General features: G+C 43.6%; 2 protein-coding genes across 5 annotated transcripts in view; one reads left to right on the top strand and one right to left on the bottom strand.

Moving 5' to 3' along the window:
* Positions 1-384: 384 nt before the first annotated feature.
* On the bottom strand, positions 385-23,587 carry Septin1 (Septin 1). Its single transcript, XM_050169403.3, has 9 exons — positions 23,447-23,587; positions 23,024-23,129; positions 22,858-22,944; positions 22,464-22,587; positions 22,097-22,349; positions 20,935-21,036; positions 3,702-3,847; positions 3,482-3,592; positions 385-894 (listed from the first exon to the last, which is right to left on the bottom strand). The coding sequence occupies exons 1-9, from the start codon at positions 23,465-23,467 to the stop codon at positions 744-746; spliced, it is 1,101 nt and encodes a 366-aa protein (XP_050025360.1). The 5' UTR covers positions 23,468-23,587; the 3' UTR covers positions 385-743.
* Positions 23,588-23,608: 21 nt separating this feature from the next.
* The window catches only part of LOC126520601 (uncharacterized), a 51,766-nt gene continuing 51,314 nt past the window's right edge, over positions 23,609-24,060 (top strand). For 3 of the 4 annotated variants that reach the window (XM_055065650.2, XM_055065649.2, XM_055065648.1), the window contains exons 1-2: positions 23,609-23,763; positions 23,873-24,017. In XM_055065650.2, the coding sequence (XP_054921625.1) occupies positions 23,609-23,763; positions 23,873-24,017 (300 nt within the window). Of the gene's footprint in view, positions 23,764-23,847; positions 24,018-24,060 lie in introns of all 4 variants that reach the window. The other variant, XM_055065651.2, reaches the window with a different exon arrangement.

The following is a 24,060-nucleotide window of genomic DNA, read 5'->3' as shown; positions in this document are numbered from 1 at the left end:
CATCTAGAGTGTTTCAGAAGTATATTTTGCAATTGGTCCATGCCATCTTCGCAGACACTACGTTTAAGTAGCCAATTGTTTATATGTGCCAGCCAATCCCAAGTGGTCACACGAGCCATTTCAGGTGCCCCGAATGAAGGCACATTGTGCATGCAAGGAAGCAATAAGAAATCAAGTGTAGTCAGTGTGGACTACCAAGCATCAGACACAAGATGACCTTTTGATTTTCCATGCAATTACAAAAAATTTGGAGCTGATATCAGAGATATTTTCTCCCAAGCCTGCTTACATTTAAGCTTTTTACTTTTCTGCCTTCAGATTTGTGGGTATCTGGTTACTATTAGAGTAAACAGAGTATGTGTGCATTTTTATCCAACAGAAGTATAAAGTGTTACGAACACCATTTATTCATACAAAAATCTCGCCTTCAGGAATTCAAAACAAGACTGTAAAAGGTTTATAAAAAAAGCATATATGGTAAAAAATAACATATAGTGGTACATCCTGGTTGGCAATCTATAAAAGAACAAGGCACTCATGTAATACAATAGCCTGAGAGGTTTTCTTTCTTTTTTCTCTTGAAAGATGCACGTTGGTTGCAACAGTGACAAACTGGCACTCAGAAAGGGGCATGCAGCTCCCAATTTTGGCAGATGGAGCAATCCCTATAAACAGGCAGTAAATACAAAACGTTTCAGTGCATCAGCATGTATAGAAATGCAAGAGTGGCACATGACCACTGCCTAGACTTTGGTCTGGTGCTCTGTGCCATTTGTTGTTCCTTGCTGCATTTGTTCCTGCATTTTTTTCAGCATCTCCTGCATTCTCTTGAGCTCAGCTTCTTTCTCCTGTAGAATTCTGTCTTTCTCTGAAAGCTTCTCATCAGATGCAAGTCTGTTCAAAACAGAAAGAAAAGATTCCTGTGAGACTTCAGATGATGAAAGAGCAAGAAGCTGTTAAGTCTAAACTACATGTATGCTTGCCAGCACACTCCTAAGTATGCACAGATGGTGCGGGACACTGAAGTGCTGAAGCGCGGTGCAAGCACAGTTATCTTCTCCAGACAAACATCGGTGCTCTGGCTGCCTCACAAAAATACGCAACAATGTCTACCAAGGGGAAAATAGTGAAGCACGTGGGCACACACCACCATTTCTCGCAGTGCGGGAGCTTTCGCGCACAAGCAGTTTTGCCTTTACAGTTCCCACCCCTCTGATTACCATGTGTAATAAAGTATTTCCAATTTTGTAAGGCGATTTTCGATGTCCACGTAAGCTCATAGGTGGATAGCTCAAAATGTTTATTCTGCTGCTAATCACTCTGATCCAACTTGCAATTTTTCCAGATAAGGAAATTACAGATTTGGGTGTTAGTATACCACATATATCACTAATGCATCATTTCCATGGAATGCAAAACAGGAGATGAATGGCAGCTCCACTGGTGCTAGCATGGACTGCTGTGAACCACAAGTTTCTATATTTTTACTGTTAAGCATTCAAGAAAATGCAAAAATAAACAAGTTGTGGCACCTTTCCTCCAACGTAGTATGGCGATCAATGGCTTTATGCAACACTCAGCCTGGGATCCTTTCTCTACCATCCAGAACACCAGGAAGCAAATTTGAAACCATGCGACAAGCTCTGGTGTGGAGGGGATGCGCAGGAATCAACGCTCATATGCACTAATATAATGATAGTTTTTTTCGGGGGGAGAGGCATTCAGAAACAACAGTTCAAATCAAACACGGACCTCCGTGGATGCAAGTATCTCCTATTCTACCTCCATTTTTGCCGATGCTATCAAGCTAAGCCAACGTAATGAAGCCATTGTGTGGTTCAGTAACACCTATTGATAAATACCAATACGTACCACTTATATTTACATTACGTGCGCAGCACACAATAAAAGTAGTTGACGATCAGCGCTTTGTTGTTTGTGTTCTTGCTGGTCCCGTCCTTTGCACTGTATAGACTGGACCTGCTTTTTCACCCAACTCGTTCCAAGACTAAAATGATTATATTTAGTGGCAACCCAAGTTCTGCCAACAAAATTGATTTTTTTTTTTCTTTAAGGTACTCCAGGTATCTGCAGTCAGGTTTCAGAAGCTGACGGAGGTGCACCCTTGCCATTGTCTACTCCCAATTTCTTAGGATAATTGTTGTATAACAACTTCCATTCACTGGAAACTTACACCCAGCTGTTCACAGTTCTTATCACAAAAATAACTGCAGTGTTGCAATACTACACGAAGTGAGAAACAGCAGTCAATCGAGGGATGTCTCAAGCTTCAGCCAACATTTTGAGAAGGGAACTTGTCTTCATCAAGTTGAAGTAAGTTCTCTTATCTGACAAAACATTGGCTCTAGGCATCCCTTGTTGAACCAGTGTTGATCATGACAGCACAAGATATTGTAACATGCTGGCAACAGCAACAAGTGAAAAAATACATTTTAGAGTGATGCTCTAGATAAGCAGATTCAAAAATTTTTGTGTGCAGCTCCGCTTTATAAATTAATATGTTCAGTTCTTAAGCATGAAATGCTTTCTCCGACTGTTAGCCCTGTCTAGTGGAAAGTCGGAAGCAACTGAAATTTATAAACTATTCAATATCTTGATCAATACTGAACAGAAACTGCGTACACGCTACCTGAATTTTTGTGACCATGAATATTCCCACTCATACCTTTCACTTTCATTGACAAGCCAATTTGGTTATACTTTCGAGTGCCATTCAACAACAAAGCCAAAGTAAAAAAAAAATCTGTGACATGGCTCAAGCTATAAACTTTTGACCATTGACTTGCCACCTAGATAGCAGTACATTAGCATAGTTTTTAGAGCCAAGTCTTAAAGAAAGAAGAAGGTGTTTTTTTTTTTTTCTACGACGAAGATGAGCAGGAATGCAAGCTTGACTGATGACATGGGCTGCATGTCACAATATGGAAACTGAAATAAAAAGGTGTACCCTATGTGAAGTGAGAACAGAAAATCACTTTGACACCATATCCTGCCTCAGCAGAAATTCATCAGCTTATGAAAGGTTAAACACGGCACACAACATGATCCCCATTTGCGTTTTTACTTCGAAACGTCAACTGTTTCACAAGCTATGGAATATTTTTGTACACCGGTTTGCTTATGTGAATGGATGCTGGAGTGCAAGTTCCTTAGAGTGTTCACTTCCATTAGAAATTTCTACAATTCTGCTTACGAAATCAGAATCCAAGCTAAAGTATCATATCTGTTTAGGAGCTTACCCTCATATTCAGAAATGCGCCACTGCTAGACTTTGTCAAGTTCGGCTCAAGATAGCGCCTGATGTGAATGTCCCTAATATGCTCATGTTTCCTTGAGCACCTCAGGCGTTACCCTGAGCTGGACTTGACTAAAGGTGGCTTCAAGTTAAGGTGCGTTTCTGAATACAAGGGTTACAACCAGTAAACGGAGACAGTTGGCTAGAATAAATGGGGATACGCACACTGTGGGCTTCTTGGCTGTTGCTGGAGGAGCCTTACCAGCCAAACGTTCTGAGCGGTAGTTCTCATAGTGCAGTTCCTGTGTCACTTCCTGCAAGTCTTGCATGTGCGTTCTGTTAAGAGGAGGCACAGGTAGGTGAAAGCTTTAATCCATCAACAAGTGCCAGTTTGCAAAGGGCATGCATGCAGCTGGGAATAGGTGAGGATCATGCTCCAACGTACATAAGCATGGTCCTGAGCTTGATAAAATCTCCATGTTCTGGGTTCTCCACTTCTACAACACCCCAAGGGTAAAGACGTCCTCTGACTTTTCGGCCTTTGACTTCTATCAACTGCACAGAGGAACTGACTGCAAAAGGTACTGACTCCTAAAAGCAGAAAAAACAGAGGAAGCAATCTAATGTGAGGAACTGGCTCTTGTACGGATTTCACACTTGGAATATGACTAGGAATTTGACTGCCTTGTTTAGTGTGTATAGCTTGTGCAAGTTTTTACAACTGTGCTCACCGACTCCACCATACTGCTTTGGAAGCCCTTACTCCTGAAGGTGCATAAGGAATGCTAGCAAAAACCAAAACATACAATCTAAAAATAAGGCTGGGCAGCAGTTTCTTTAAGTGTTTTCTGCTGTTCCCATAATCAACATTTGTGGACCTTGTTGACACGAAATGCTCATTTTCACCTACGTCTAGCTCACACACTGACCAATCCAGCCCATGATTTTCAAATGGGAGTTGAGTTTACTGAAAAATACAGTATTGTACAAACAGAGAGATACACGAAAACGTTCGGTATGAACTGCAACATAAACCTGGTGAGGCTGCACTCTGGCACATGATGAGCTTTGCCGACATACAATGCAACTGAGCAAATTGGCCTCTGTTATTCTGAACAAATATATCAACCCATAAGTTTTGCTCACTGCTTGCGTTAAAGGCACTGCAACATTAAGCATATTGAAAAGTACACCAGCTTGTTATGCAAAGCAAGACACATTGTCTGCAGCCTTATTTAATACAGCTGCCTTCTGTTAATTCAACCCTGACGGGGCTAATGAAATTGGTCTACTTAAACTAGGTACAGATAAAATGCCAAAACGCACCATCAATTTATTTGGCAGTATTCGCCTGATTCTATCATGCCCCCGAATAAAAATACCTGTTTTCTATGTGTCTGAAGTAGAGAACTAACGTGGAAATGACATTAAAAGTACTAACAAAAGTATAAAAATAATGTGCACCCTTTTTTAGCATGAAAAATGGGCAAAGGTCTATTATATGTTGCACAATGGCAACCAATTTCCTTAAAGGGAAGCTGAAAGCTTTTCCAGAAAAAATGAGTGAAGAGCAGTACGTCGTGGTTTTCAACCCTCTGAATTCGAATATCGCATCGAAATTGAGCAAAAGAAAGTGCAAACATATTTTATTTCGACGAAAAGTGCAGCAGCAGACACGTCCAGCTCGTGCGCCTCGTTTCCGCCTGTGATTAGTCGGGCGCCTTGTGACATCAACAATGGTGTTCGTCCGGACCAACTGCTGTCGCTACACACGAAGCACGGTGCAAGGTAGTTTGGTGCTGTTTTGCCGAGACGGTCATGGAAAATTTCAAGAGCTTGCGTTTCTCTGAGGAGTTCGGTGTTAAGTCCAAACTCCACGAGAGCGATGTTGCGCGCGACGGTGACGGGCGACGGCTTCGAGCGACAAAACAGGCCGTCGCTTGAACAGATCGCTCGGTGTTGTCGCTCAATCGCTCGTTTCTAGAAATCTAGAACTCGTCGCTCGTCGCCCGGAAGTGCTATGAGCGACTAGCCAATAGTGCGAAGTCGAAACTGGATGTACATAACTCAAATACTACTGTTTGTCGCACGGAACGCGCAAACTATTGAATTTTACTCTTGCAAGAATAAGAACCTAGTGCAAGACGTTCAGAAATATTTTATTCTCCCTTTTCAGTAAAATACATAAACTTAAATTGATAAAGCATGCATCACGCTAGTTTCGGCGCGTATATTGCTGCCCTCGTACCGGGAAGTCGTCGCTCAAAGCCGTCGCAGGCGTGGAGTTCGGCTTGCAGGCGACAAGTGAACGCGACAGCTATCGCCTCGCTTGTCATGCTGTCACTATTGCATGCAAGATCACTTGTAAGGGGTTTATACTTTACTCCCTACATGTACGAACCGATTGCGAAGAGCCGGCCTCTCCAAGAAGCAAAAAATGCTGGTGCAAGCACTGCTTTCCACGCGAACGAAGGCGAAATGCTAGCATCTTCTTGTGTTGGAAACGTTCTTTGGCGAGTATGTTTTTTGCTAAGCTGCATGCAGCGTTCCAGTGAGTATGTTTCCGGGCAAACAACTGTAGTGTTATGTTCCTGCATGCCTCCTCGTAGAACGTAAGCGGTGATGCGATCTTCAGCATTTGTGCGCTGCGCCAAAGCTGTCGGCAATCTACAGGGACGGCTTAAACGCGGGAGAAGTTTACAGGCTGTTGTAGCACGTGTAGTATAGAACCTTCATCAGCGCACCATCCGCACGCTACTCGTAACCGACGAATTCCGTCGGCTACATGAGATGGTCGGTTTGTCTATGTGTGCGAGAGAAGGGGGAGCGCAGCGTCCTGGCGTGAGCAGGCTTTCCAACACATACGCTTGCACTGCGTTATGGTAGCTTCATGCAGGCTGTTTCACAACACACGTGAGAATTGAAAATTCGCGGCACTTGGCGATGAAACCTGCGTCAAGGGTGGGAGATAAACATGCGCCATCCGTTCAGCGTGCTAACATGAAGGAAAACCCAAAGCACGCATTATTGACAAATTCCGGTAGTAATCATCACAGAAGCGGCTAGAGCACAACACTTGTTCTTGAACGCTTGAAGTTGTTTCGCTTCACAGCAGCCTCCCACTTAGCTGAAAGCTTCTTGTCTTGCAGGAACTAATGGAACATCGGGACATCGTCGCGGCCGCTGGTGTTCGTGCAAGCGTAGGCTGCACAGAACGCCGGCATGGTCAGCCTACAAGTTAAATTGATGCTGCGCACGTCAACTACCACTCCTATATACACACAAACAAAGGAATGTAGGGTCGAGCGAAGCCCGGTCAGACACGGTCGCGGAGACTGCGAAGGACCGGAACACCGGTGCTCACGTCACTACGCCGCGGTTTCCAGTCACCGCTCGCATCATCAGCGTCAGCAGCAGCGCGCGGTGCTCGACGGGGGGCAGAGCTACAGCGCAATTTTAACCGACGATTGCATCACTCCTAAGTGAAAAATCCCCCCCAAAATTTTACCTGCATGGTTTATAAGGTTCCCGCATCCGTATATGGGCATCTTATTGAATTCGACAGACTCTTCAGTTTCCCTTTAAGTCAGCTTTGCCTCAGTGTTTTTTAAGTAAGCTTTGCCGCAACCCACTTTTGTTGCACTGTAAACCTTACGAATGCCACTAACGTGGTTTTGGTTTTGTATCCGATTGAATTTTCAGCCCACTTTTCTGGGAAAAAATAAAGTGCTCGTTAGAATCGGTTATATACCGTAATCAGACATTATGAGCTACCATTATTGCTTGAATATTGCTGCATTGCTTACTACTGCAGCAAATCTTCTGTCTGTGAGTACAAGGAGAAGTGTAATTGGCGTTAAAATAATGGCGTACGTGTCCAAGTACTCGTCGACACTCAAGCCCACGTATCTGTGATGAGTGCTAGCCTATGTAGACGTTTAAAAAAGTCCTCACCCCTGCCGCTGGCCGAGTGCTTCCTGTGGCCGACAGTGGCGTGCTGGTTGTTCTTGGAATGTATGCTGCGCGCTTAAATATAGCCGGCCGCCCTACTTCTGTTCTCTTTGCTGTGATCAGCAACTGCCCTCACGACGTTATCCTTGGATTGGACTTTTTATCCATTTATTCTGCTCTCATCGACTGCGCGACCGCCGTTCTTCAGTTAGAACTGCCTCAACACGTCGACGGTCCAAGCACCGCCCTACCGCACTTGTGCTCGCTTCACGATGTGCGTCTGTCACTCGAGGCAGTCAAGTCACTTTGACTGCCCAGTCACAGGTTCCTGACGGTGAATATGTGCTTCGCCCCATCATCGACGTGCTTTTAAACCGGAACGTTGCTGTTCCACATATGCTGATCATGGTTACTAATAACGTCATTCTACCACTTCAGAATTTCAGCCTGTGCCCTCAAGTGATTCCTGTCAGCATGTTCTCAGCCAGTGTTCCCATTGGTTCCGAATTTTGACACTGAGAGTCTGAATGCTGAGAGTGGTTTATTAGCACCAATTGCAGCTCACAGCTCAGGTTCCTTAAGGGATGGCTTCCCGAAAATGATTGCACCTGACCTCACCTCTGCACAGGCCACGGACATGCATCTCCTGCATGAATCGTACAGTGACATCTGATTTCGGCGACAGGTCTTTAGGCCAAACATCTGTTGTTCAGCAATGTATAAACACTGGAGACACGAATCCTATTCGTCGGCATCCCTATCGTGCATCGCATGCGGAACGTCAAGTCATCCAATCAAAAGTGGCCAAAATGCTCCACAAACGGGTCACCGAGCCATGAGCCAGTCCTTGGGCTTCACCTGTCGTCCTTGTGAAAAAGAAAGATGGTACTTGGCGTTTTTGCGTCGATTATCGCCACTTAAACAAGATCACGCGATAGGATGTCTACCCACTACCACACATCGATGAGACCTTAGACAGCTTGCATGGAGCTAAATACTTCTCGTCCATCGATCTTCGATCCGGCTACTGGCAAATTTCAGTTGATGAAATTAACCTCGAGAAGACGGCTTGCATCACGCCGGATGGCTTATAGCAGTTCAAAGTTGTGCCCTTTGGCCTATGCAATGCTTCTGCGACATTTGAACGTATGATGGACTCTCTTCTGCAAGGCTACAAATGGACAACCTGTCTTACAGTCTTACGGTCTCAATCGAACAATCACCGAGATGCTGTCAATGTACGCCTCCAACGATCACCGCAACTGGGATGCCACGCTGGCCTAGGTGACATTCGCGTATAACTCGTCGCGACATGACGCCACAGGGTATGCACCTTTTTATCTTTTGTATGGTCTCGCACCCCACATTGCCGTTTGGCGCCATCTTCCCTTCTGTGCAACGTGTTGCAACTGAGTATGCTCGTGAAGTCATCGATTGCGCTCACATGGCACGTCAAATTGTCTGATCTCATTTATTAGCCTCGCAGCATCTGCAAGAAGAGCGCTACGACCAGTGCCATCGCGATGTTCAGTCCGCCCCAGGTGCTTGGGTGCTTCTTTGGTCACCATGTCATTGGGTTGGCCTTTCCCAGAAGCTTCTCTCTCGCTACACAGGGCCTTATGAAGTCCTACGTCAAGTTAACAACGTAAATCAGGAGATTTCGCCGCCACAGTTTCATGCATCCTCAAGTATGATGCCTGTTGACATCGTCCACGTTTCGCGGCTCAAGCCATGCTTTGCTCGCAATTCTTCGCCTACCATGCGCCGAGATGGTGCTTCATCATCCGCGAGTCCTGTTACGGAAGGATTAAAGAAGAGAGGAAGAAGAAAAAAAGATCGCAGGACGCTGGCTGCTGCATGTTGTTGGTGATCAGCCATCTTAACTACTCTGACTCATTTTGTATATATATTGTAAATACAATCTTCTATACTCCCAACATCCCCGTAACAATATGTTCCTAGGGCAGGCTGGAAATAAGTGTTTTTGACAGGAGATGATGTGTGTTCAATGCATCCAGTGTGCCCTAAGCTCCGCCAATACGGACGCTACCGCTAAAAGGATCACTGTTGAGGTCACCTCAGTTCTCAGGCGCATCTGTGCCGACCAGTCAAGTTTGAATAGCACGTAGCCGCTTCATTGTCCATTTTACGTGAAAAGATCAACGGCGATTGAAGAGATGACTCTCGAGCCAGCCTTTGAACTATGGGACTTGTCTTCATCGAGGCAACAACTGCCATGGATGCTAGATGGAAACATTCACTCGTGAAATTGCTAAATAAAATTAAAAACCTTAAAAAGAAGTAAAGACCTGACCTTATCCTAACGATTATCTACGTGGAAAATTACTGTATCAGAACATATTTTACTCTAGAGACATGTTAAATTGGCTCAGACAGTGCAGGCACAAAAATCCGAAGAGAACAATTCACTGTAAGGGTTGAGGAGGACTTCTGGATGAAACTTGGGAGGTTTATTTACATTATTTACAGTGAGAGTCAATTAACAGTCTTAAAGTCATTACGAGCCGGCAGCAACTCGGACGCTGCGGCATGTGGCAAGAAGCTCGAAAGAGATGAATCAACGAATGCTCCAGGAATCTCTAGGAATGCTCCCGGTCTGCGTCTTTTAAACCCTTCGATGTCTCGAAGACACGTCACGTTCGGCCAATGGGAGAGCCCGCTCAGGTGACGCCATTTTCGGCCAATCGGCGAGCCCGCTCAGGTGTCGTCGTTTTCGGCCAATGGTAGGCGCCCGTGCGATGGAGTCGCACCCGGTGAAGAGAGTCACTGCTCGTGTGTTTGTCCGAGGGCTTTCTTCTCCCTGCGGTCTTGCCTTGCTGACTTGCAAGGCGCCGTCACAACAGGCGGATGGGGGGGCGACGCCGCCAGGTTGTCACGGCGCATTACAGCCGTCTTGCTTCAGGACCCACTTTACCCGCCACAGTGCCAGGCTCTTGCTTCACTTTCGGGAAGAGTCAAGCAGTGAATAGCTCCACCGGCTGCACTCGAAGTGGGGTCCGCCAACTTGTTTGCACGTGCCGTGCCTCAGGAATGTGGTATCCGTGCTTCTGAGCTCCCTTAATCAGCTGTGGTGCGATTCGATGTGGTCTGGGGAACTCGAAGTAGGCTCAGGAAACGGTCCCGTATCTAACATCACCGACAATTACGATACTCCCTAGTGTGAAATTTGAGTGCAGCTCTATACGTGTTTCCATTTCAAAATATATTGGCTGGTGCAGACAATCTGTCTCGTGCAGCACGTTGCAAACAGAGCGAAGTGTGGTGCAACTGCCTCACTAATCTGGAGATCGCGTGGGCATGATTCACAGCAGCTGGCGCAGACAGACCTCCCAGACAATGCACTGGCGCCATCTCATAGCCACCATCACCACACTACGCTTTTCTTCTCAAGATTTTGCCATACCCTACTCCTCCGCTTCCCTCCTCACGCCTTTCATCTCCCGCTGCGCTCCGCATTTGCTCAGTTACGCTGCTGCTTGCCGTAGGAACGGGTGCCTAAGAGCTGGGGTCGAAAAAATAGCTCGACACAGATGTACATTTCCTTTGCACAAACACTTAACGCCCCATTATATTTCGGTCTTTGTGTGAATCGAACTCGGGCCTCGGGGGTGCGAGAGGAGCACGCTTCCCCAATGCCATGGCAGCTCCACACACATCACGTCACAGCCAATGACTAAAGCTACGGCCTAGAGCGTGCGTCATTGGGCACATGATGGCACAGCCAACGGGGAGGAGATGACGCCATGTCACGGGTCTATAAAATGAGCATGGTCATGGCATTCTGAGTTCTACAAATGGTGTAATGCTTTTGCATTTCCACACATAAGCAGTCTTAGTGTCTCGGCAAAAATTTTTATTTGCTTTATTTCACGATTTGCTCCATGCCATTGACGTAACGGTGCAGTGTTAGTTGTGCTTTCATGACGTTTGAATGGATAAAGTAATTGTTTGAGCTTGATTAAGATCAGATGGTGGAGATGTCCTTCGACATGAAGCATTTGTGGCAAACCGTCGCCATAATATTTATGCACAAATCCCAGCATGTGCAGAAAATCATGCTTCGACTGTGCAGCAAAACAGAGGACCACGTGCTGCACACTCCTGGCCATTGCAAATATTTTGCTGTAAGTGGTGTTCGTGACTGGCACCACGGTGCCCCCACACAGTGCTGTGGCCAGAATGAACTGCAACATCGCCACCAAATTGCTACGGCACTCATTTTCACACAGATTGTCTGTGGCTGTCCATTTTCCTATAGTTGTAAGCTGTTTGAACGGTGAAGTGCAAAAGACTGCAAGGTCCTCCAAACCAAACAGTTTTCTGCCCTCACAAGAAGAAAGTAGTACTTGTATAATGTATCAGGGCTAAATCCATCTGACCCACTGACAACGCGATGACCGAGGAGAGAAAAATAGACTGCACAAACAGATGTAAAAAAGAAAGCAGCTGCAAAATTGAGTTGGCACTACCATGCTCCGTATTGTTCAAGTAACCCCCATACACTCACATGCAGGCCATATTATAGCCTGTTAGTTATCCCTCGATTTAAAGGAATACTGACACAAAGGTTCCTTTGTAGCAACATACCTTCAATGATTTATAAATAAAGGCACCTAAAGCATGTTTTAATGCAACTTTAAGGACTGTGTGCATGGCCAAATTCAAACCATAGCACTTCATTGCATAGGCAAGTTTTGATGGTGTTCGGAAGCACAGATTGCAATCCAGTAGGCAAGCACTCAAGCCCAATCTTTTAGCGAGTCTGCACTGTTGTGTAAAATGTGGGTAACCTGCAGAAAGGTTTGATGTGCCTAAAGGCCAACTGCAATCAAATTTCACTTTGCCGAAATTGGCAATAAACATACAACTGAAGCCGCTGTGCTGGCAATTGTCTCATGTTTTTGTTATGAGCTTTTAATAGCACCTAAGGAAATGTGTGCACCTGGCAATTAGCACATATGATACAAGTCCCAGCACGTTGCCTCCAAGATTTTTCAAAGTGCCCCGGACCACGGTGGTAGACTAGGCGTCGGAACGAGGCTGTCACGCAGACTATTTTTTTCAGTCGTGGTTTACATCTCTCTTGTCAGATGGCATGGCACACGGGTCTCTTCAAACATGCGCACGCGTAAAGGAATTGCTAGTAAATTGTCCCATATGTGCCTATGTACCAGTCTAAGAGTCTGGCGAGGCTTTAGGAAGCAAGCTTAGGTATATTCTCTTAAATACAAGGGCTATTTTTTTAAAGATCCGATCGGTCGCGAAACGAAAGCCACAGTGAAAATCAAGACTGTCTTATTTTGAACATTTAGATACACTTTCCAGCTATTTCTCTACATTGTCGCCACTCAGATTGGGACATTTGTCATAGCGTGGTACAAACTTTCCTATACCCTAGAAATAGAAGGCAGCCGGCTGTGCTTTCAGCCAATTTTTTACGCTGGTCTGCAGCTCATTGTCCGAGTCCCTTCCTCCTAGCCAGCATTTCATCTGAGCAAAGAGATGGTAATCAGAGGCAGCCAAGTCTAGACTGCACGGTGGGTGATCAAACACTTGTTTTTCAAACACAAGTTGTTTTTTCATTCACTTTCATTTCCAATAATTTATAGTTTCTTTATTTCATTTATTAAGCACAAGTAATTTCCCAAAGCACAAGTAATTTCCCCTATGTTGTCCTTGGTGTCAGTGTTTGTTGGCTTCTTTATGATATTACCACAGTTGTGTCACCCACATCATTTGAGGTTTCTTCTCCCTTGCCTTTACCTTCTCACTTAAAATTTTCTTGCGGCTAATAGCTTACTGCATCATAGTTGGCGCGGACATGCACTACATTTAATTCATAATTTTGCTTTACTTCTGCAAATCCTGACAATAGGAGGCCAAGTGCATTATAAGCACCAGCAGTGGCTGCCTCATCCATAATTTCTCACTTCAACATTGTTTCAAATTTCCACTGCAAACACCATGCACGTACACAATAAATTGAAATATTTACACTGAACAAATTTCATATTTTTGAAAGAGGAGGTAGCCAATTAACAATTATTTTTAAAGGTATGGATAGCCTATGCCTAGAGAATGAACATGTTGCTGTATGTTCACCTCGCTTCAAATTGTTTTGCGTACTTTTATGACTCCCCCAAAATACCTATAGACTTCAGTGACCCCTTCGACAGAGTCTTAACAATGGCGTGTGAAATGCATGTGGATGATGTGTGTCTCAGTATTGCTTAAATGGAAACTGACCCTTGCAACTTTTAAGACCTGAAATCTCTCAAGGGAGGAAAACTTAGCAGGACTCTGAGGAACTATCAGGTATTGTTTGGGATATCATTAGCCTTAGTGAGGTTAAAAGAACTGGTTAGGCTTATACAGTGCTGACTAACGGCCACGGCCTCTTCTATAGAGGACTCCCTGATAGGAAGTTATACGGAGTAGGATTCCTAATACATAAGGACATAACAGGCTAATGACAGAGCTGCAGTAGTCACAATAAGACTTAATATGAGGTATAGATTAAAAGTGGTACAAGCCTATGCTCCAACCTCCAGTCATGATGAGTAGATCAGTCAAATGAGTAGATCCAGTCAAACTGAGTAGATCAGTTTTATGAAGACGTGGAATTAGCCATGAGAAAAGTGCAAACTCACTATACTGTAGTGATGGGCAACTTCAATGCAAAAGTGGGGAAATAGCAGGCTGGTGAACAAGCAATTAGCAACTACAGTGTCGGTTCTACAAACACTAGAGGAGAGATGTTGGTAGAATTTGCAGAAAGGAATAAGCTACGAATAACGAACACCTTCTTCAAAAAGCGTAGCAACAGAAAGTGGACCTGGAAACGCCCTAATGGTGAAACAAGGAATGAAATTGATTAACACTTTCTGCCAATTTCAGCGTAGTGCAAGATGGAGAAGTGCTAGGTAGCGTAAAGTGCAGTGATCATAGGTTAGTGAGGTCCAGGATTCACCTGAATTTGAAGAGAGGAGAAGTAAAATTGGTCGAGAAGAAACAGGCCAACCTAAACGCAGTAAGGATAAAAGCGGACCAATTCAGGCTGGTACTTGCAAACAAATATACAGCCTTAGAACGTAGAGGTAATGAATGAAACCGTAACTAGGCTGGCTTCAAAAACAGAAATTGAAGTGGCAGGCAACACACCAAGGCAACCAGCAAGTTGCCTTGGTACGTTGCCAAGCAACGACAAGAAACGACAAGCAATGACAAAGAATGAAACAGACCAACTCAAGAGATCAGATAGAATTTATGGAATTGTAAAACAGATCACAAAGGAGAAAATAAAGGATATTCAAAATGATAATTCAAGTAAGACTGAGGAAGCAGTAATAAATGGACACATCACGAAACCAGAAGAAAACTTGTCTTAGGACAAGCCCCAAGATGTATGCACTGGAAGATAAGCAGGGTGATATCATCAGCAATATTGAAGATGTAGTAAAAGCAGCTGAAGAATTCCATACTGACCTGTACAATACCCAGAACAGCCAGGATACCTCCTTTGAAACTAGTAATGAACAGGTTAGAGGCTTCTTATACACCTTGCGATGAGGTTAGAAGGGCCTTAGAAGAAACGAAACGAGGAAAGGCGGTAGGAGGAGACGGAATAACAGTTGATTTAATCAAAGATGGAGGAGACATCATGCTTGAAAAGCTTTCGGCCCTTCATACGAACTGTCTATCGACATCAAGGGTCCCAGAGAATTGGAAGAATGACAACATTATACTAATCCACGAAAAGGGAGACATTAAAGAATAAAAACATTATAGGCCCATTAACTTACGTCCAGTATTGTATAAAATATTCACCAGGATAATTCCCAATAGAATAAGGTCAACACGTGACATCAGTCAACCAAGGAAAGAGGCTGGCCTCAGGAAGGGATACTCTACAATGTATCACATCCATGTCGTTAATTAGGTAATCAAGAAATCTGCAGAGCACAATCAGCCTCTCTACATGGCTTTCATAGATTACGAAAAGGCATTTGATTCAGTAGTGATACCAGCAGCCATAGAGGCATTACGTAATCAAGGAGTACAGGAGGCTTATGTAAATACCGTGGAAAATATCTACAGAGATTCCACAGCTACCTTAACTCTACACAAGTAAAGTAGGAAGATACCTATGAAGAAAGGGGTCGGACAAGGAGACACAATCTCTCCAATGCTATTCACTACGTGCTTGGAAGAAGTATTCAAGCTATTAAATTGTGACGGCTTAGGAGTAAGGATCAATGACGAGTATCTCAGCGACCTTCGGTTTGCAGATGACATTCTCCTGTTCAGCAACACTGGGGACGAGTTTCAACAAATGATTGAGGACCATAACAGAGAGAGTATAAGAGTGGGGTTGAAGATTAATATACAGAAAACAAAGATAATGATCAATAGCCTAGCAAGAGAACAAGAGTTCAGCATTGCCAGTCAGCCTCTAGAGTCTGCAAAGGAATACGTTTCCCTAGGTCAATTACTCACAGGGGATCCTGATCATGAGAAGAAAATTTACAGCAGAATAAAATTGGGTTGGAGCGCATACAGCAGAAACTTGGAGATTGACTGACAAAGAAGCTAGAAAACAAGTTAATGACCACACAAAGAGCGATAGAATGAAGAATGATAGGCGTAACGTTAAGTGACGGGAAGAGAGCAGTGCAGGTCAGAAAACAAACGGGCACAGCTGATATTCTAATTGACATTAAGAGAAAGAAATTGAGCTGGGCAGGTCATGTAATGTGTAGGTTAGATAACTGGTGGACCATTAGGGTTACAGAGTGGGTGCCAAGAGAAGAGAAATGCAGTCAAGGACGGCAAAAGACTAGGTGGGGTGATGAACTTAAGAAATTCGCAGGCACAAGGTGGAATCGATTAGCACAGCACAGAGGTAATTGGAGATCGGAGGGAGAGGCCTTCGTCCTGCAGTGGGCATAAAATAGGCTGATGATGATGATGATGATTGCTTCTCTTCCCAGTAAGCAATGATGACTCATGAAAAAAAAACTCTTCTAATAATTTACATTTATTATTATCATTAAACATTGTCACTTGCATGCAGAGGTCATAAATACATACATGGTGTCCCAAATAACTATCATTCACCAAGACTTAAGAAAAGAGCAATTGCGATACTCAAAGGAAACCCATTGCATATTGTTTCCAGTACAGTGGAGTAGCCGCCAGTAACTTTGTGTTACGGAGATTTAATTAGGTAACGTTAATTAATTATCTAACTTGAGACATACTATCGTAACTATCAAAGTGTCAATGAGGCATTTGTAGGCACAGCCAATGGACATCCAGGTGCGATATTTTTAACGATGTACTAATTGCACAGCAATTTTTTGCGACTGATAAATAAACCCCGCAAGATATGAAAAATACCATGCGACTGCGCTCCTAGCTGCATAATAAAGCAGCGCTCTCAAACACGCTTCCTCCGAGTTAACCAGAAAGAAATAAAGGAAATAAAGAAAAATATTGTGAACGAGCTAGTGCCTTATCTGCCGCACCCAGTCTGAAGCAACACGGTGCACTTTGTGTTAGTTCAAAATAAGCTGTTATAGCTGTTGTCTTAGCATAAAGTGCACGGATCTTTTTATTTATTTTTTTGTCGCCAAGCCTAACACCCCAAAAGAGAATTGACGTGAGTGCAAAGGTATAAAGTTGCATTTTGTTTCTTCCCAATTGCCACGTCTTTCTCTAATGAGCAGAAGGATAACATGATTCTTGGCTTGGGAGCTACAAATGGCAATATGAGGAATGTCGCAATGATATATCAGTCACGGAAGTGTGGCAGTAGACCAAACGCTCACCAGAAATTATAACAACCCGAGACAAACTAGCAGCTTCCAGAAACAGCGGCGAAGGACTCCATCTTTCGAGTCCTAGCCTACACACAGATGTTCTAGCATTTATGGCCTCAAACCCTCATGCTAGGGTGCGGGACTTGGCCACGCAGGTACCAATTTCTAAGTCATTAGTTTGGAGGATCCTAAATTACTCGGCCTTTCACCCGTACCACCCTAACCAGCACCATTGCTTGGAAGATACGTACCCACAGAATCGTTCAGATTTGTCGAACAGGGTCCTCACAAAAGCCAATGAGTCAAGGGAGTTTTTGAGCTCGTCAAGTGCACAGACGAAACCAATTTTTGCAGAAACGTCCATGTAAATTCGCATAATGCACACTGTTGGAGCGACTCCAATTCACACTGGGTAAAGCACACTTGGCACCAGTACCAGTAGTCATACTATGTGTGGTGCGGAATTTACGCTGGTGCTAGAATCGGTCCCACCTTCTTCGATCACACACTGACTGGACAGCGTTACGTGGACGAAATCCTTGAAGGATTGGTGGATGAGTTTCTCAGCAAAGTCCCGCTGTCATTTCTTGCATTCTGTGGTATCAGCAAGATGGGGCACCCACACACAGCAGTAACCGAGCAAGAAACTGGCTGGGTGTGACTTTTCATGCTCAATAGATTTGAAGGCATCGGCCTGTAAATTGGCTGGCTAGGTCACCTGTCCTCTCTCCACTCGATTTTTTTCTTTGGGGTTATATGAAAGATTGTGTTTACATGATCGAGACGACGATGCCAAATGAGCTCAAGGCAAGGATAATGGATGCCTGCCATAAAATTCCAGTGTCGGTCATCAAGAAAGTCACTAAAGATGCGATAAAACGGACTCAGTACTGCGTAGCTGCAGAAGAGGACCTATTCAAGCACATTGTCTAGGCGGCAGGTAGTGTTCAGCAGCACTTAAGAATTCACAGATAATAAGCGCACACTAATATCTAATTTCTCTTTTTTTTGTGCAAACGTATCGATTGCCAATTTGGCTCATTTAGAAGTGGTACATTTACTTTCTTTAAATGCATTGGTTTTGCCTTTTCATTACACATGGCTGACTTCTCGTTCTGCTTATTTCGCTTTTATTTTTTGCCACGTGAAGCTGTTTTTGCAGCATGCATAGACTCTCATGAAAAATAAAATTATGCAGATCCTACGTACTGAGGGAATCTATGTAAGCGAAGCTTTCCGTGCTGGATGCTTTGATTGACGGTAATTAGTGGCAATGTTAACAGCTAAAGCTTCACTTCTTCAACGTTTAGGCTAACACGAGAGTGGTGAGTTGATGTTAAACGTTATCTCGCATGCACCACTGCTGTTTGTCTGTGTATTACACAGAATACACAGGGAGAGGTGTTTTCTTGAGGCGTTGCTGTGCGCAATATTTTATGACCTGTGAGAGGGTCGAGCGTTGTCATTGCCTCGCATGGCACATCGCATTGTGACAGAAGTATTAAACTCAAATTGGATTACGGGGCTGTACGTGCCAAAACCACACTCGGAAGCGGTGGGGTGAAAACGAGTTTCTCCAGTCGCCTTTCCTCTATTACTCGCCTGTCATCTATGTGCACGCTGTGAACCCCCCCCCCCCCCCCCCCCCGACGCAGTGTGCGCAGCAGCAGTGGGAAAGTCGAAGGCAAAGAAAGCTTCGCTTTAAAACCGTCACTTTAATTTGGCTTTGGTCCAAAGGAAGTTTCTGGTGCGAAATATAGTTGCGCACGCACTCTTTCGATGCGATGGTCAGAGTGGCGCATCAGCCGCATTATCAAGGGGATTTGTTATCAATTTGATCAATCGGCTTTGAGAGACGGATAACAAGTGTGAGAAACGAGAGGAAAGAATAGCTGCGAAGGTGCAAAACCTGATGTTGGTGATCTTTCCGTACCATTACCTAGGTGACGCGCTGTATCTTCGGGTTTGCAACAGGCAAAGCAGTTGCTTTCAGTCAGCTTATTTGAGGGTGCTGCTTTATGATGTGGGTGGGATCGCAGTCACATGATATTTTTCATATTTCGCTGGTTTTTTTTACCAGTTGGAAAAAATTGCATGCAATTAGTACGTTGCCGAAAAAATAACAGATTTCATTTGGGGGTGCCTACAAATGCTTCATTGACACTTTGATAATTAGGACAGTATGTACTTTTCGAGTTAAATTCATTGCAATTACCTAATTAAATCCCAGTAATTAAAGAATTACTGGCGGATACTTCACTGTACTGGAAACAATATGCACTAGGTTTTTCGAGTAACACAACTGCTATATTTAAAGTTTGGTGCATGATAGTTGGGGCACCCTGTCCAATTCACTCAGTAACCGAAATTACGCCAAGCCAGATTCACTCGAAATCAGAATCAACAGCGTCATGTGCGGCAGCACTTATACTCAGACTCACAGAAAAAAAAGAATAGAGAGAGAGAGAGAGAGAGGCTGCAGTTTTGCCAGAAAGGCGAAGCAGTGTTAGTGATAGCAAAGTATATGGCAATTACATGGAGGAAGACTGTACCACCGAGAGACGCCAGATTCTTGGTGGTGCAAGAGGACTGAGGTTGGGAAACTGAACTGTTTCCTACCATGAGGTCTCATAAATACTCATATAAGGCCGTCACTTCAATGAACCATTATTCCAGGTCACACTAAGTTTCTTCAAGCGCGACTGTTATTAAAGGCTATATATATATATACATATATATATATATATATATCTGGTCCGCACAGGAAAATTTAAAACTTTACACCTAGGCCTGCCCATTCATCCAACGAGCCCTGGACAGCCACAAGCAGCACTTAACCTCGGAGGTTCTGCTGCAGAACTGCACATTCCGAGTCAAGCATCACTTCTGGTCAGCAGTAATGGCAGCAGTTGTCCAGTTTCAATTTCAGCACATCTACTTTTGCAAGCCTTTCACATTATTTCAAATGAAAGATTTTACATGGAAGTTGCTCTATATCTACACTATCTAAAACTCTGCTTTTGCATGGCCCGACATTTTGGTGCAGTTGGCCAATAGGCTTACTTGCGGGACCTGTAAGCACTGTTATGTTTTCTGTGACCATCAGTGGTTAGTGCATTAACAAGGTGTTCCACAATGCCGCACCATTCTTGGCACTCCTCAAAAACAAAAAGTACTGGCCACTGTATAGGTTTTACTTAATTCATCAAGTGCACGAGAAAAGGGTTGCATGCTATATCTACTGAGTCAGTAGCTACTGGCCAAAACATTAAACTTCTGTGTCAGTACGCCTAATGCACATCTGTCGATGTTTACGATTTCATCTTAAAAGGCCATGCATTTAGCGCTCGGTTACTATGCTGTAGTGACACGAATATTTTACAATTTTTCATAGAATATAGTTAAGGATAAAGAAACTTAAAAAGAAAAGAATAACGCAGTTGGTGAGTGAATTTTTATTGCTCAATTTCTTGGACCCATTGATTACATGGGTGCACCTTTGTGGCAGCAACTGATAGAACCAATATATCATGGCAACTGAATCTTCGATGGTCGTTATGCGACTATTGCGTTAATAAACTTCATAAACATTTCTGTTTGTTTGTGGCACAGTTCATTGTTGCTGCGACTATATAGTGACGAGTGCCTATTCACACCATCTCTACAGAACAAAGGCTGTGAAACTTTAATAAACATTAAATATTCAATAATCAAATAATTTTTTGTATGTTTAAATGTTTTGGTTCTTTTTCTCCTCCACTGTAGTGTCTTTCGAATTCTGAGGTTGGCAAGTCTGCTAATGCAAGACATGTTCAGGAAATGGTTTACTCGCAGCTTCAAATGCAGAAGGCTGCATTGAGAAGTGAATAAAAAGAAATCACCTACTTTGAGTTGCTTGACTTGCTCTTTGTATTCTTCATCTTCGTCAGAATCGCAGTCCGGAAGAGGGTACAGACGAATTCCATTTTCATGAATCTCGTGCATTATCTAAATACATGCAAAACTGTATGTATTACATACAAAAGACTTATCAGTGTAGTAATTCAAGTTGTAAGCACCTAATTGTTTCCCAAACTTGGACCCTCTAAATGCTTGGCACGTGTTTAGAATGGAAGTCTTCACATTTGTTAATCTGTTGCTTTTATCCTTTTCTTTCTGAACTGCAGTTTTCAAAAGACAGAAAGGTGCTTAGAATAATGGAAAGTTTAACTTTTCATGAATACGGTACATGCACAATGATACTATGCATAATTTGCACATCAGCATCAGCCTTTATATAACAGTGTATGATGATAAGCTGCTTTGGTTCTTCTTAAAGTGCACCATTAATAAGCACAGAGCCAATAGTTCTTTCGACATCTCTGACAATACTTCTAGGCACCATTTTAGGATAAGGCTAAAATACTGCTGTTACACACTGTTAACAAAGGCAGTTTTCAAACTAAGTAATGACCAGTGCACACTACCACTTTATGTTTTGGGGGAATCAAAATGTTCGCAGATATACATCTGAAATTTTATTAATGTGTCACTTTGATGTTGCTGTATTTTGCATCAGAAACTAAGGTGGCAACACCCATGTGCTTAAAATCAAATCACCCAGAAAAAACCTGGGAAAGCGGAAGATGGAAATTCAAGACAATGAGCAAAACGAGAACAAGGTAAAAGTGGGAGCCAACGTTTTGACAAGTGAACTTGTCTTTTTCAAGACTTTTACCCGCTTTTATTTTGTTCTCATTTTGCTCATGGTCACAGAAAACCTGTATGCATGAAAAGAGAAGAGTACAGCCACACACACTGTAGGCAAAAAAATAGCAGATGAATAAAATGATACCCTTTTCTTTATCTGCTGTTTTGAATATTAATTGCTGCAAGAAAAATTTGCAAGATTGCTCTCAAGGTTAATTTTATGTTCAGAGGAAACTTATGTAGCTAGAGTTTGTCATATATGTTTCATGTGTACAGTAAGGCTGAAAGCACTGTCGCTGCATCTTTGTGACATGGTACTCAAGAGCTTGTCGGAATTATATGGCACAGGCATACTGACCCTCCTCTTGAGATTCATCACTTCTTTCTTAGTCAAGGCATCTGCTTTGGCAATTACAGGAACTATGTTGACCTTATTGTGAAGCATCTTCATAAACTGGACGTCCAATGGCTTCAGACCATGGCCAAAGGGTGAAATGAAGTAGAAACAACAATGGACACGGTTGTCCGTAATGTTTCGCCTGTTGAGTCCACTCTCGTCGCACAAGAACCGTTCAAATTGGTCTTCAATGTACTGAATGATTGACTTGAAGCTGGAATGAGAACCGGGGGCACACCGACATTCTTATGAAACAAGTTCGAATGTCAATACTCTGCTCTTGGAAATGAACAGTATGAACAGTCTGGGAAAAGGTAGGCATGCTCACCAGTCTGTATTGTCAATGGCATCTCCAAAACCTGGTGTGTCGACTACTGTGAGCCGCAATTTTACACCACGCTCTTCGATTTCAACAGTTGATGCATCAAGGGTCACCGTCTGCTTCACTTTTGCTGTATGGAAAAGATGGCACAAGAACTGACAGCGTTAATCGTCACAATCGTACAAACTGTCAAATGGAGCATAATGATCGTGGACCAGTCATTTAAGTGTATGAGGACTCGTGCGTTAACAATGCTACAAACGCTGTCTATGGTTGGGGTCTGTTCTTAAAACTTTACCATCCTTCAATTCTTACTAAGGTTACCAACGTTTTTATTTTCCGTGTCATGCAAAAAGGTTTATCGATTCTGTTAAGCTTGTGCGAGCATGGTAATGCTCACCGCTGGCATCAGGAACATTCCTTTCAGGGTACAGATCCGTTAGGAAAAGGCTGTTGACTAGTGTAGATTTGCCGAGGCCAGACTCTCCTACAAAAAAAAGTGTTATTCAAGCTTTGGTATTACGAACGAAATAGCAGCAGCGATGAGCAACACATTCGAAGCTTACCGACAACCATCAAAGTGAACTCGAATCCTTTTTTTACAGACTTCCGGTGAACTTGGTTTGGAAGGTTCGCAAAACCGACGTAGCCAGGCGTCTCTGGGTTGGAGAACTGGAAGTACGAAACGCACAAGGAAATCGGTTCGTAAACCAGAAAAATAAAGCGAGGTGACAAAGGATTCTGCCTGGGTAATATTGGCGACTTGCAAAATAGTAAGTCAATGTAAACACGCGTAGCAGGAAAACGAAGAACATAGGATGCATTTCAACGCGGTGCAAGAAAGATAGTTACAGTCTATGTTAACAGGACAATGGAGCATTTACGAATTAATGCGTGTTGCCGAACGCAGTTTCATCACTTGGCAAAGGAAACAGCGATGACTCGACCGAGTCGCCTTCATATGAAAATGGAAGGCGTTCATCATTTACCGTTTTTGTGTCCGACGACATACTTGATGTTAGGGTAAGCGAAGGATCTCGCTGATGATACAATTCTCGTCAAATAAATGGCTCTTATTGAAGGAGAAACCTTGAAACCCGTGAAGTCTGGTCACACGAACCGGAAGATGTTTATAGAGAGCGCCATGACAGATGGGTGGAGGCTGTGCATCATATCCGCGAGCTCACGCTGCGCGCGCTGCAGTCGCCACAGCCAGGCGGCGAGAGCGACATTTGAATTCGGTTTCGCGAAATTCGTGGTTTCTCTGCACGACATCTACGATGTATCGCCGATCAAAATCATGCAGGTAAGAAAACGATCGTGCATTGAGCCTCCTGTAACATATTGCCAGTTCCTAAGAATAATTTTGTTGCGAAAATTGATGGTACAGCCAGTACAGCGTTTCACTTTTACAGGGAAGTGCCAGAACGCACGATGACAAGAAGCGACATATTTAAACTTGTACAGGGTATTCGAACTAGAAAGCACAGAGAAACAGCAGCTGCAGATGAATTATCTGACAAGTCGGAAGAATCGCGGTCGCAAGACCCTTCCAGCGAGGTTGGTAGCCTCATGGTCAAGTTTCGTGTGTTGTATATGCAAG

The sequence above is a fragment of the Dermacentor andersoni genome, chromosome 3 (genome assembly GCF_023375885.2).
Source record: "Dermacentor andersoni chromosome 3, qqDerAnde1_hic_scaffold, whole genome shotgun sequence".
Classification (NCBI taxonomy): domain Eukaryota; kingdom Metazoa; phylum Arthropoda; class Arachnida; order Ixodida; family Ixodidae; genus Dermacentor; species Dermacentor andersoni.
Note: the sequence above shows the minus strand (reverse complement) of the source record. Positions and strands in the feature narration are given on the sequence as shown.